The sequence below is a fragment of the Amblyomma americanum genome, chromosome 1, assembly GCF_052857255.1.
Source record: "Amblyomma americanum isolate KBUSLIRL-KWMA chromosome 1, ASM5285725v1, whole genome shotgun sequence".
Lineage (NCBI taxonomy): Eukaryota > Metazoa > Arthropoda > Arachnida > Ixodida > Ixodidae > Amblyomma > Amblyomma americanum.
This window is the reverse complement of record NC_135497.1, coordinates 553952975-553966243: the sequence shown is the minus strand read 5'-3', so window position 1 is coordinate 553966243 and position 13269 is coordinate 553952975. Positions and strand designations below refer to the sequence as shown.

Genomic DNA, 13269 nt, shown 5'->3' with positions numbered 1-13269 from the left:
GTCACTGCCGTGATCATGAGCGGCTGCGACTGTTATGAGTGGCGGCTATGCGTGCGAAATGTGGTTTTCACGGCCGGGAGCACGTGCTTCGTGCAAACTGCGCGACAGATGGCACGATTATAGATCGTTTTCCTTGTTTCTTTCCATGTGTCGGTATTAGAAAAGCCTTTACCAGAGAAAGTGTTCGGCAGTGGCGTGTCAAGCGTCATTTGCCTGGAGTAAAAGAGGGCGCAGAAAAATTGAATTCTCCACTTTCAAGGAAGAGAGGGTTTGGAAGAGAAGAATCGAGTGGTGGAGAGGGTGCACATTGCACTGTGATTACCTAGTGCATAGTCTGCGGCATGAATGGTCTCCAGCAATTTTTTTTTTATGCACGTCACATTTCTTCCATGCGCACATGTCTGCATGCTGCCTACAAAGTGTGCCGCAATTGCATGCAAGCTAGAAGACTTCTTGTTCCATCGTGCAATACGGACAGAGATGTTGGAATGATATATTGTTCTCGTGTCCGCGACAGTCGCGTGCTTTGCCACTTTCCCCTCTCAGTGCTCTTGTACACCGCAAGAATTAATGTTGCTTGTTTCTTCCATGCAGAAACTTGTGCAGCAGGCAGCCCGTGTGGCCAGAAAAGTTTTCCTTTTTAGAACACCACCGCGGCTGTCCGAGACAGAGGAGCAAAAGGAGAGGAGGAGAAGGCTCGATAAATTTCTCGTCAGAAGCCTCGCAGCCTCAGACGATGTGGTGCTGGTCGGCGTGCAGGTAAGAATTCCACAGGAAGTGTCTTACAACTCCTATACCCTGCTGATAAAACTGATTTAAGCTGTCTGAGACAGAGCAAATGGAGAGGAGCAGAAGGCTCGATAAATTTCTCGTCAGAAGCCTCGCAGCTTTAGACGATGTGGTGCTGGTAGGCGTGCAGGTAAGAATTCCACAGGAAGTGAGTCTTACAACTTCTATACCCTGCTGATAAAACTGATTTAAGCTTGAACTACACTTTGTTACATCACATGTGACTAATACGAATCCGTGGACTTACTGTTTCGTCAAGACAAATAAAAGCATACAATGTGATGAGAGCAAAGTCGCACAGAACTTGAAATACCGCCTTGTCGCGGTCACGCAGTGGTAAATGTATTAGAAAGGCACTGCATGCATCTCGGTCCTCTAAGCTGGAATGATTTAGTGATTGCAGTTGAAATATACTTTGAGTTGTGTGCGCATTTCCACTGTTTGTCATTATGTGAGATGTTGCTTTAGTATCGATTTCATTTGCAGGGCCGGTTTATTGCGGGGGGACAAGCAAAACGTGCCCTGTACGCAGCAGATGGCTACCACGTCTCCCGAGGCTGCGGGGTGAAGGCCCTGGCGAAGGCATTTTCATTAGCATTGAAAATGACATTCCGTCACGTCTTCAACTTCACGCTGCCATGTGGTCACCACCAGCAGGTGTGGAGAATATTGCAGTGCGAAGACTGCAGGGCGAAGGGCCATTCCAATGGCCAGTGTCAACAATTCATGACATGATAGTATGAGAGAGGCACTGAATGTGCAGTGTTTCTCTGTCATAACAGGTTTTGTTTTCTTTGTAGTGGTAAATTTAATTTCTGTGATAATTTCTGCAGTGGAGGACAAAAAACAAGTGATGAAGGGTGGCAATTTGGGCTAGTTTGTTCATCACAGAAAACCAAAGCAGTGCAAACAGTCAGTGTGTTTTTGGCTTTCCTTCTCGGTTGTCATTGTTTTGTTTGCCCTGCTTTGGTTTTCCATAAAAAATAAACTTTTATTTTCAACACATTTCATACTTTATCCGTCAAGCATGCTCATACACACCATTATTACCACACTGCACAAGGTATAGCCTCGAATGACATGACATGAGCTGATGAAGCCTCTTGATGCATCGTGTGTTCAGTGCTGTGGCGATCTTTTACTAGGAAATAGCATTTCACTGAAGCCTGCATTGCACTACTTGCACTAATGTTGTCCTGTATCGTTCTACAGGACCAGAACATGCAAGAAAGCCCGGCAAAAGTACCACTGCAGAATAAATTTTCTTCCACCGCCACTTATTTTGTATCGCTATCATTCCTAGCATTCATGCATTACCCCGGTGTGAGACCTGATATTTTGGCAATATGTTACGTTCAAAAATGAAGCCAAGAGGATCACTAGCATTCGACTTTCTGGAATTACCGTACATTAAATGCGCAACATGGCATTGTACAAAACCTGCTTGACACACAGGGCTAAGATCATTGCGATACTTTTATGTACACCTCGAATGCAACTGTCAAGCATCACTGAGTACCTGCTTGAGAAGGTGACCAGTTAGCAGTCAAAATGGCTGAAAGGTTCATGTTCTGCTCAGGCCCACACAAACGTGCCCACCTTGCAGCACGTTAAGTATACACTCATAGGAGTGTTCTGCATTTATGAACTTCTTTTGAATTGGTTGTCAGTCTACACACTCATTATTAGGAAACTTCACTATGCGAAGTGTTCCAAAGCTTACGGGCACATGTGACGCTACACGGGTCTCACTAAAGCAAACCACAGCACGAAGCTTCATTCATAAAGAAGAAACAATGTGAAATATGACCAATAGGTGTTTCAAACTGCATGTTTATTCAGTTCGTAAGAGGAGAGGACTCCATAAGATGGTTGCCTGCGGCGTCCTAAGGGAAACTGCATCTGCCTTTTGGTCCGCGAGGTGCAAGCACCACTGCTGTAGACTGTGCTTGTCACTGCACTGCCGTACAGCAGGCTCCCTATCCGCCACCTGGGGACCGCGCTCTCTAGCAGGCAGGTTCTGCCGAGAGTGCCACTGCTTGGTCTGGTTTCCCAGCCGTTGAAAGGATAGCAAGGTGGAAACGTCAAGCTCAGAAACACATAATTACGGCACATAAACAATGGTGCTGGCCAAGGTGATAGTTGGCACAGCCCAGACATCAAGAGGAGTGGCATATACATTACCAACAGTCTCAAAAAAGGATATGCACACGGCTGAACTGTGGGTTGCAACACCTCTATACAGCTTCACAGCAACCTTTGCCACAAGCCTGAAAAGAAATAGGTACAAACCGACAGACAGGCACAAACAGACAAAGGAATGAAACAGGTGAAATTATGTTACCAGGCATATCACACGAAAAAGATGAAAACTTACAGGCAACATTCACAAGACAGACTGATAAGCAAGCACATCAACACGAGACGAGAGCTCTGCAGCCAGGCCAGGGCACCAAATGTGGCCGCTTGGTCTGAACCTGGGCCATCCGAGTACCTCGCACCAACCATATTCACTTTCACTATGCGGACACTTGTCGCTGTGCTGTGAAACTTGTGCATGCACATGAAAATAACTCAGAGTAGGGATTACAAGCGCCTGCAACAACTACAAACAGCTACAAATATATGACAGATACTGCGCCATTTCCTTTCCCCCCAAAACCAATTATTATTATTATTACAAATAAACACTTCGTGACACCGCCAATTCACAGGTCTTACGTCGGTTTGAAGAGGCGCTCTGTCAACTCAGTCAGTGTAGATAAATACAGAATTCAACAAGTGGAACTGTTGCTCGTCACTGCTGCATGCAGTGAAGTTCGCAGTTGCTGCGAAGACTAGTAATATCAACATGTGGCCAATATAATATGCTTCGCGACATAGCTGCCACTGCCCAGGCCTCGCTCTCCAGTTCAGTCGACGGACGGCTATTTTGCACCGGCAGGAGCAAGGTGGCGGAGCTCGAGACATCACTGGCGTCACGGAAAAAACGGCCAATAGCTGCAATCCTGTCGCCGGCCGGACCCGCCAACCCACTCGAAAGTTGAATTTGACCAACTTTCTATCCGTTTGCCGTACGAGGCGGATCCGCTTGCCCGCTCGCCAAGTAGGCCTGGCAGAAGCCGCTTAAAAACGATTGTATGACTGCCCTTAGGGTAGGGGGAGAGATTCCGAGAAGCCAAGCATAGCAGGGGGCAGTAAAGAGTGAGATGTGCAGATTAGGAAGTTTACAGCACTAAGGTGGCCACAGATGTAGGTAGGATGGGAGGTAGGGTTACTTGGAGATTAATAAGATAGGCCTTTGTCCTGCTCTACATGTAGCTGGAGTTTGGTTGATAATGAGGTTAGTTGTGCGGTTTCAAACCGTTAACATAAATTTCCTCTTGACTGTCCAAGGGTTTTACATAGCCTCATTTGTGACCACCTTGCAAAGGCGCAGCTGTAGTGAACATTTAACACTTTTTGTGCTCGCCAGTCACAGTTCTGCAAGATTGTCAGCTCAGAAATGTAGCTGTCTTTTTTGCTTGCACATGGCACCACTATTGTTCAGTGGCCCACTGCCACTAAAACTGTCATGGCTTTCAGATGCTTCTGAATTCATCAAGGTCCACTATGGTGCCCCAAATGGTACCTTACAATGTTCTAGTAAAACCATTTTGTTGATTCTTTGCAGGTATTGAGTTTTTAGCAAGGCACTGATGACATGACTGAATAGATTTGTAGATTGCTCGCTTCACATTTTTTCCCCAAAAGTGCTACATAAATTCCGAAAAAAGCAATAGTGATCACCTGAATTGTTGCCAGCGTGATACAGGTGCAACACCTCTGGCATTTGAGTGTCTAGAATGAAGTCATCTGTCCTGCAACTTGGTTGTTTTCCTCGGGAGATTTGTATTCGTGCTTTTTTTGAGGAGATTAACGCCTGCCCTAAAAGTGCATACTCATTTTTTCATACCCTGGTAGGTTTACCATAGGCTCTCCAGGCCCATGGTAAACCACAGATCCATACTATTGAAGCTTGCTGACCAAAGTCATTCAAAGTGGCCAAAGGAGGTGCATTGTTCTGTGGTGCTTCTCTCTGGAGGCTTTTCCATTTCAGTAGGCACTCGAGCAAAGTTCATGATGTTCAAGCACTGCATGTGCAGCCACGCCTCAGTTTTAGGACAAACAGTTCAAAGTACTTCATCTTAATTTTGGGTTTTACTTATTTTGCTCCTTGCAATAAGCCCACTTTGAGCTTGCTCTCATTAGAAATATGCCACAAACGCATCCATGCTCACCGCTTCAGCAATACCTTGCTTGTCTTTACCTGAACTGCTGAAATCAAAAGATGGATGCCACCATGCTAGTTTGCTTTGACAACTAATTTCACCCATGTGGGGAAAATTCAGACCAGGAAAAACTGACTGCATCAGTTTGTAATAACTGCAAATGCTACAGAGGTATTGCTGCCAATTGTTTATTCATTTAATGTACCCAAACCCTTAGCTTCCTTACCATCTTGCAGTCTCCTATCTGAGGCATCATTATGGCAGCTGATTACAAGTATTTTTCTTCTGTAGGTACAATTTCTGTGACTTCCTGTGTTTGCCAGTGCCCAATCAGATTAAATGTAAACATGCCCAATTATGCTTGTGCCCCTTGCATGGATGCCACTTGTGCTTGTGCCGCTTGTGTGCATGACTCTTGTTTTTGTGTATATGCCTCTTGTGCCTTTGCATGTCCTGAATGACATCTGAGTGGATCAATGACCACTGGCTTGTAAATTGCTGTTTTCATCTACTGTGTTTGTTAATCCAGGTAATGCTCCAAATAGTGAGGTCATATGCTAGTCTGGATAGCTTTGTCATATGCATGTTTGGCTGCAAGCAAACTATTCTAAGTGGTTTTTTTCATTGAGGATTATGTACAGGTGCGGACAAAAGTAAATGGAGCATGGTATTGCCTTCTAACATTTTTCACGCTTTAATTGAAATTGCTGGCTATGGTATGCGCCTGCTGGTAGTGGATGCTAGTGCGCTTTGTTATCGATTGACAATGTTTCATTATTGCTAATAGGGAAGGTGCGATTGCACTTAGAACGGAATATCATGCTCTGTTTATTATGTCCGCATCTGTATGTTAAAGAAGCCAGCAGACATAGCATACAAGGAAGGTGTACAGGAATTCTAGTTTTCTTTTTAATTTTTTGTTTCAAATAATAGTTTGTATTTTATAGAAAGTAGAAGAAAACTACATGCCAGCAGTGGGAATCAAACCTATGACCTCCACCTGTCATGGTGCTGTGCCAACTGAGCTATGTTGGTGACTGTGTGACCTTCTACTTCTGGTGTATTTGTGTTGCTTGTAGCACACATATTAACCCATAACATAAACATACCTTGAGCCTGTTCACCAGTGCCACCTTGAATAGCAGCAGTATATGTGGAACATAGTGTAATACTGCAAGCAGGTCGTGGGTTGGATTCCCATTGGTAGCATGTGGCTGTTTCTCCTGTTTTCTGTAGATAGCAGCTTTATTGAGTTCAAAGGGTTATTTCTGGAGACTGGTAGCCGGCATCCTCAGTTCAAAACTGTGATGGCTTGTGCTGCTTCTCGGGCCTGGTTAATCAGCTTGCGCTGGTCTTCGAGGTCCAAGCTGGACAGGGCTGCCTCTCGCTTCTCTCTTCTGCACTCAAGTTATGTCTATTTATCACTTTGTTTCAACACCATCATTAAAAACCAACTCTCATTTGCCTGTTCATTGTTGGCTGGCTTCTTTGATATGCATATTGCCACGTGCCGAACGCGCCGCGCGGCCTCCACGCTTAGTCAAAGACGACGACGAAGTGTTGGTTGGCTCCCGAGACGCTCTGGCTCTGTGCTTTGGACCCTGGCTGTCTGATTAAAGCGCCTAGCCTTCTGTTTCCCCCGACGTCTACCTGCACGGCTCCTCAGGTCGTGACACTGGTGGAGGTGCGACCGATGATCCCTTCTCCTGCGGAAGACTCGACGCGCCCGCCTCTTGTGACCACCCCTGTCCATCGTGCCAGCCGGAGGATCCGAAGCCTTTCCCCCGAGGTCGTGACGGTGAACCCTCGTGCCGCTCGTGAAGGCGAACCCTCGACTTTCACTCCCCTCATGGCGACGCCACTGCCCGCCGTGACGATGACTGTACCTTCGACCAGCCCCACCTATCTGACCCTTCAGACCCCACGAACACCTAAGCCCTTTCACGGTGGCCAGTTCGAGGATGCCGAGGACTGGTTGGCACACTATGAACGGGTTGCGACCTTCAACGGCTGGGACGATACGACCAAGCTGCGTAACGTGTATTTCAGCCTCGAAGACTCTGCCCGCACGTGGTTCGAGAACCGTGAGGCTACCTTGTCTACGTGGCCGGACTTCCGACGTCAGTTCCTGACTACGTACGCCAACAGTGACCGCCGGGAGAGCGCGGAGCGCGCCCTGACGTCTCGAATTCAACTTCCAGACGAGAGTGTTGCAATGTACGTAGAGGATGTGACGCGTCTTTGCCATCGCGCCGATCCAGCCATGAGTGAAGAAAAAAAGCTGCGGAACCTGATGCGCGGCGTAAAAGACCAGCTCTTTTCCGGTCTCGTACGGAACCCGCCCAACACCGTCGCGGAGTTTCTGGCCGACGCCGCCCACATGGAGAAATTGCTGCAGCAGAGGGTCAATCAGTACGCCCGGCAACTGCGTCCAGTGCCGTCGCTGTCCACGTTGGACCGGTTCGACCACGATCCCGGGATGAACCCGAGCTCCCTTCGCGAACTCATTCGTTCCGTGGTCCGCGAGGAGCTGCAGCACCTTCATGGAACATTTGCCCCTCGCATCGATTCCGTCACCAGCGTCATCCGCGAGGAAGTTCAGCAGGCGCTCAGGGCACAAACCGCTGCGGTCGTGCCGGCGCCGCAACCGGCCCCATCCGTTCCCGCGCCGTACCCGGCCCCTGTTCAGCCAGTCACGTACGCGGACGTCGTGCGCCGCCCAGCCCCATTTCCTGAGCCTTCCCCTTAATCCCCTCCAGTGGACGCGGTGCACGCTGCTCAACCGCTCCCTTACTGGGCTGATCGGCGCCAGCCACCGCGGAAGACTGATCTCTGGCGCACTCCGGATCAACGCCCGCTGTGCTACCACTGTGGTGAAGCCGGCCATCTCTACCGGCGGTGCCCGTATCGCGAAATGGGTCTGCGCGGATTTGCTCTTGACAGTCCCCGTCCACGACCCGGAGAGCACCCTCAGGACATCGCCGAGTACGTCAACCGCCAGCGTAGTTCCCTGCCTCCTCCCCGCCGCCCGTCTCCGCGCCGCGAGTCGCGCTCGCCTTCTCCACGCCGGTCTTCGCCTTCTGGGTCACGTTATGCCTCAGAACAACGTGGTTCCTCGATCCCACATCGGGAAAACTAGCTCCGGCGACCTTTGGAGGCGAGGCCGCCGAACGCCGATCCGACGCAAAGCTTCCACCGCCGCACCGACCGACTCGCCCCGACGTAGAACGCCGCATCGCCGCACAGTTTTCCCTGACTCTCCACCCGAATCGCCCCGACGTCGCAACCCCAGTCGTCGACCAGCTTCCGCCGCCGCACCGACTGAGTTCCTCCCCACAACCATCGACAGGCCGCGCTGAAGGCCGGATCTCCTTGGACATCCCTGTTCTCGTCGACACTAAGGAGGTCAGCGCGTTGGTTGATACGGGCGCAGATTACTCCATCCTTAGCGGACGGCTTGCGACGACCCTGAAAAAAGTGACGACACCGTGGGAAGGCCCCGACATACGTACGGCGGGGGGACATGTCGCACCACTCGGTATGTGTGCGGCCCGTGTTACGGTTCGCGGCTGCACCTTCGTCGCCACTTTTCTTGTTCTGCGCGAATGTTCTCGCGATGTCATCCTTGGCATCGACTTTCTTCGTGAGCACGGTGCTATAATAGACCTCCCGAATCGCTTGGTGACGTTTTCCACCAAATTGGCCACAGCAGAGCCGGCACACCAGGGTTCTCAGTCCGCCCTGCGAGTCGCCGAGGATAACGTTACGGTGCCTCCACGTGCCAGCATTCTCGCTAGAGTTACCTGTGATGAACCACATCGGGGACTCCGGGTTGTCGAGCCTAATGTCTCTCTCGTACTCACTAAGGGGATTGCGGTGGCACGAGGCCTTAGCTGCCTGCATGACGGTTGGACAGAGGTCCTTATTACCAACTTTTGCAATGAGCATCGACTTCTATTCCGTGGCACAGCCATCGCTTACGTCGACCATGTCCAGGAAGTGGCCGAATGTTTTGCTTGCGAGGAGGACACCACTGGAGGTGACGCAGAAGCGCTCGACGACGTCAACATAAATCCGGGCCTTTCATCCGCTGAAAAGGGGCAACTCCAGGACCTCTTGCGGGAGTTTCGTGCGTGTTTCACGTCGCCTAAGGTGCGACAAACGTCGATAGTTAAACACCGCATCATCACGCCTGAAGGAGCTCGACCCATATCCATCAGCAGCCCTATCGTGTGTCCCCTCGGGAGCGAGATGCTATACAAACACAGGTCAAAGAGATGCTCACGGACGGCGTCATCCAACCGTCAAGCAGCCCGTGGTCGTCTCCTGTCGTCCTGGTGAAGAAGAAAGACGGAACACTGCGATTCTGCGTCGACTATAGGAAACTTAACAGTGTGACAAAGAAAGACGTGTATCCGCTGCCCCGTACCGATGACTCCCTCGACCGTCTTCGCCAAGCCAAGTACTTCTCTTCGGTAGACCTCAGGAGCGGTTATTGGCAGATAGAAGTCGATGAGAGGGACCGTGAGAAAACCGCCTTCATCACACCGGTCGGGCTCTACGAATTTCGCGTCCTCCCCTTCAGGCTCTGCTGCGCTCCTGCCACTTTCCAAAGAATGATGGACACCGTCCTCACAGGTCTGAAGTGGCAGACATGTCTTGTTTATCTTGACGATGTCATTATTTTTTCCGCAACGTTCACGGAACATCTGCACCGTCTCAGAACTGTCCTCGAAGCCGTTCGTTCCGCCAACCTCTCCCTAAAACCACAAAAATGTCACTTTGGATTCACCGAATTGAAGTTTCTCGGGCACGTCATTAGTGCTGATGGAATCCGAGCTGACCCAGAGAAGCTTGCTGCCGTTGCTGCCTTTCCGGTCCCCGTTCACAAAAAAGCAGTCCGACGTTTCTTGGGCCTGTGCTCCTATTATCGTCGCTTCATTAGCAACTTCGCCCAGCTTGCCAGCCCTCTGACGCTCCTAACCCGGGATGATACATCATTTTCCTGGGGCAACGAACAGCAGACTGCCTTCAACGAATTACGACGCCGACTCCAATCGCCGCCAATCCTAGCACATTTCGACGAAGATGCCGACACGGCGGTACATACGGATGCGAGCAACGTCGGTCTTGGCGCCGTTCTCGTCCAGCGGCAAGACGGTGTCGACAAAGTAATTGCCTACGCCAGCCGGGCACTGTCGCGCGCTGAGTTGAACTACTCTACCACCGAAAAAGACTGCTTAGCCGTAGTCTGGGCAGCAGCTAAGTTCCGCCCATATCTGTATGGCAGACCGTTTTGTGTCGTCACCGACCACCATTCGCTGTGCTGGCTAAAAAATTTAAAGGACCCTTGCGGCCGCCTTGCCCGTTGGGCATTACGCCTGCAGGAATTCGATTTCATCGTCACCTATAAGTCCGGCCGGAACCACACCGACGCTGATAGCCTGTCACGCGCTCCCGTCGAACCTCCTCCACAAGATACCATCGACGACGACAGCTTCCTTGGAGCCGTCAGCACGTCTGAGCTCGTCTCCAGACAGCGTGCCGACGCCGAGCTGCGTCTGCTCATAGAACATCTCGAAGGTGGGCACCCTGAGATACCACGGTACCTAGCTCGTGGGATATCATCGTTTTGTCTCCGGAGCGGGGTGCTTTATAAAAAGAACTCTACTTCCAGTCCGACAACTTACCTGCTCGTCATACCGTCTGATTTACGGGATGAAGTTCTCCTGGCCTGCCATGATGAACCAACTTCCGGCCACCTTGGTGTTACCCGCACCTTGTCCCGAATCCGGCAGAACTATTACTGGCCCCAGCTCACGTCAAGCGTTATGTCCGGACATGCCGGCAATGTCAGCGGCGGAAGAAACCGACGCTCAAGCCTCCCGGGCTGCTTCAGTGCATTGAACCGCCACAAAAACCATTCGACAAAGTCGGCATGGACCTTTTGGGGCCATTTCCTCTTTCGTCGTCCGGCCACAAGTGGATCGTAGTCGCCACCGACTACTTGACCCGTTACGCTGAAACGAAGGCCCTTGCGCGAGGTACTGCCGCCGAAGTTGCCCTCTTCTTTATGCACGAAATCGTGCTTAGACACGGCGCCCCATCGATCATCATTACTGACCGAGGCAAGGCGTTTCAAGCCCGGCTCTTACGTGACGTCTTAACGCTTAGCCACACAGCTCATCGACCCACAACAGCGTACCATCCCCAAACCAATGGTCTAACGGAACGGCTCAACAAAACATTAGCGGACATGATCTCGATGTACGTTGACGTTGAACATAAAACGTGGGATGAGATCTTGCCGTACGTCACCTTCGCGTATAATACAGCGACGCAGGAAACCACCCAGTTTACCCCGTTCCGTCTCGTCTATGGCAGGGAAGTCCGCATGATGTTGGATGCGATGCTTCCGTACGGCGATGAAGAGGTAACCCCTGAAGCAGGCAACTTCGTGGAAAACGCAGAGCAAGCCCGTCAGCTGGCCCGCTTGAACATCCAGGACCAGCAATCCGTCGATGCTCGACACTATAACCTTCGGCACAGGGACGTGCACTACGAGCCGGGTGACAAGGTATGGGTGTGGACACCCTTGCGCCGCAAGGGGTTGTGCGAAAAGCTTATCAATCGGTATTTTGGCCCGTACAAAGTCCCGCGCCGCCTGAACAGCCTCAACTACGAAGTTGTCCCCGATGGAACTGTGGTCGCCGGCCGTCAGCGTCAACGGCCTGAAGTCGTCCATGTAGTGCGCCTAAAACCGTACTATTCGCGTGACTGAGCGCTGTGTGCACGCTGTGTGTCGCCCCTTTACCTCCTTACCCCACGTGTGAACTTGACTCTCCTCACCTCTCAACTAGCGCCGGATGTATAATTCACCTCACCCCTATTTTTCGTTTGTTTTTCCCCTTCTCTCCCTGTACATAACCCATTCCACACCGAGACGGTGTTTGCTTTCGCGGGGGGGAATAATGCCACGTGCCGAACGCGCCGCCCGGCCTCCACGCTTAGTCAAAGACGACGACGAAGTGTTGGATGGCTCCCGAGGCGCTCTGGCTCTGTGCTTTGGACCCTGGCTGTCTGATTAAAGCGCCTAGCCTTCTGTTCCCCCCGACGTCTACCTGCACGGCTCCTCAGGTCGTGACAATATTGTAATAAGCACCTCATTTTCTTAGCCCTGCCTTTGTTTAAAGTTTAATCCTCGAGGGATGACTTCATTGAGAGTGAGCAACAGCAGCCTCGTTTTGTTTGTGCCACCCAATAAATTTTGCAAGCCAGTCTTGGTATTAATTCTAAGCAGCCCTTTGTTAGCGCTTATGAATGTTAGTTCTTATTATTACATTTTAATTTGCTCTTGCCTACCTGTATGCTTGATAGTCTAGTTGTAGATATATTTCCCCCATGGCTGTATATTATGTTGTGCAGTATTATTTTATTTTGTGTGCTGTGTGTGCCTTTTAACTACTTGTACAACTCTGTTCAGGAAATGTCAAGTGCATTCTCTTTTAAGCTTGGTATAGACAAGTCTTTGCACCTGCTCTGCTTTGATGTGTCACTAGAGGCATCATATTGGATTTTGTGCTTTCTATATGGCTCTTTAAATCAGTAAAAACTTCAGTATTCATGTTAAATACTTGTGCAAATTGTCATTTTCCTAGCATTTTTGGCTCATATTGAATAAACTGCCATAGTGGTATAGCGAGGTTTACGACATATTGATGCAAGTGCCCATACAAGAATTTCATATGACTAAAAAATTGCTCTTAAGATATGGACATTGAACACTATATGTAAATTTGCACATCTGGAACGTAACCATAGTGCAGGTACACGGGGATCCCAAAAAACAAAAGTGAAAGCCCTTAAAGTTTGTGTGTACATGTAGAGAAGTTTCATTGTAGACTATACTTTGCAGACAGGTCAGTCAAATAACACATTTATAGGCTTGACATTTGGAATAACCGTAGCATTATTTTCTGTGAACAGTTCAATTGCATGGAATTTAATAGTCCCAATGGTCAAACGCTTTTGAACCACCCATGACTTGATAGAATCATCGTGTTCACCATACGCCACGAGATAGCTTTTTGTGCTAGTATACATAGCTTCATGATTTAAGGCAGCTATAAATAAATTGTTGTAGACACAATTTATGACTCAAAGTGGCACAAAACAAACAAAACATGCAGTAAAGGGCAGTGGTGGAGCT

General features: G+C 49.8%; 2 protein-coding genes across 2 annotated transcripts in view; one reads left to right on the top strand and one right to left on the bottom strand.

Annotated features, from left to right (window-relative positions):
* LOC144116336 (uncharacterized) overlaps nt 1-2460 on the top strand; it is a 36251-nt gene extending 33791 nt beyond the window's left edge. Inside the window, exons 2-4 of the mRNA XM_077651083.1 lie at nt 595-759; nt 1276-1446; nt 2002-2460. Coding sequence (XP_077507209.1) covers nt 595-759; nt 1276-1446; nt 2002-2154 — 489 coding nt within the window. The 3' untranslated portion in view covers nt 2155-2460. The remainder of the gene's footprint in view (nt 1-594; nt 760-1275; nt 1447-2001) is intronic.
* A 135-nt stretch (nt 2461-2595) lies between these two features.
* Nucleotides 2596-13269, bottom strand: part of LOC144116335 (parafibromin-like) — a 198262-nt gene continuing 187588 nt past the window's right edge. Inside the window, exon 15 of the mRNA XM_077651081.1 lies at nt 2596-2833. Within this exon, the coding sequence (XP_077507207.1) occupies nt 2611-2833 (223 nt within the window). The 3' untranslated portion in view covers nt 2596-2610. The remainder of the gene's footprint in view (nt 2834-13269) is intronic.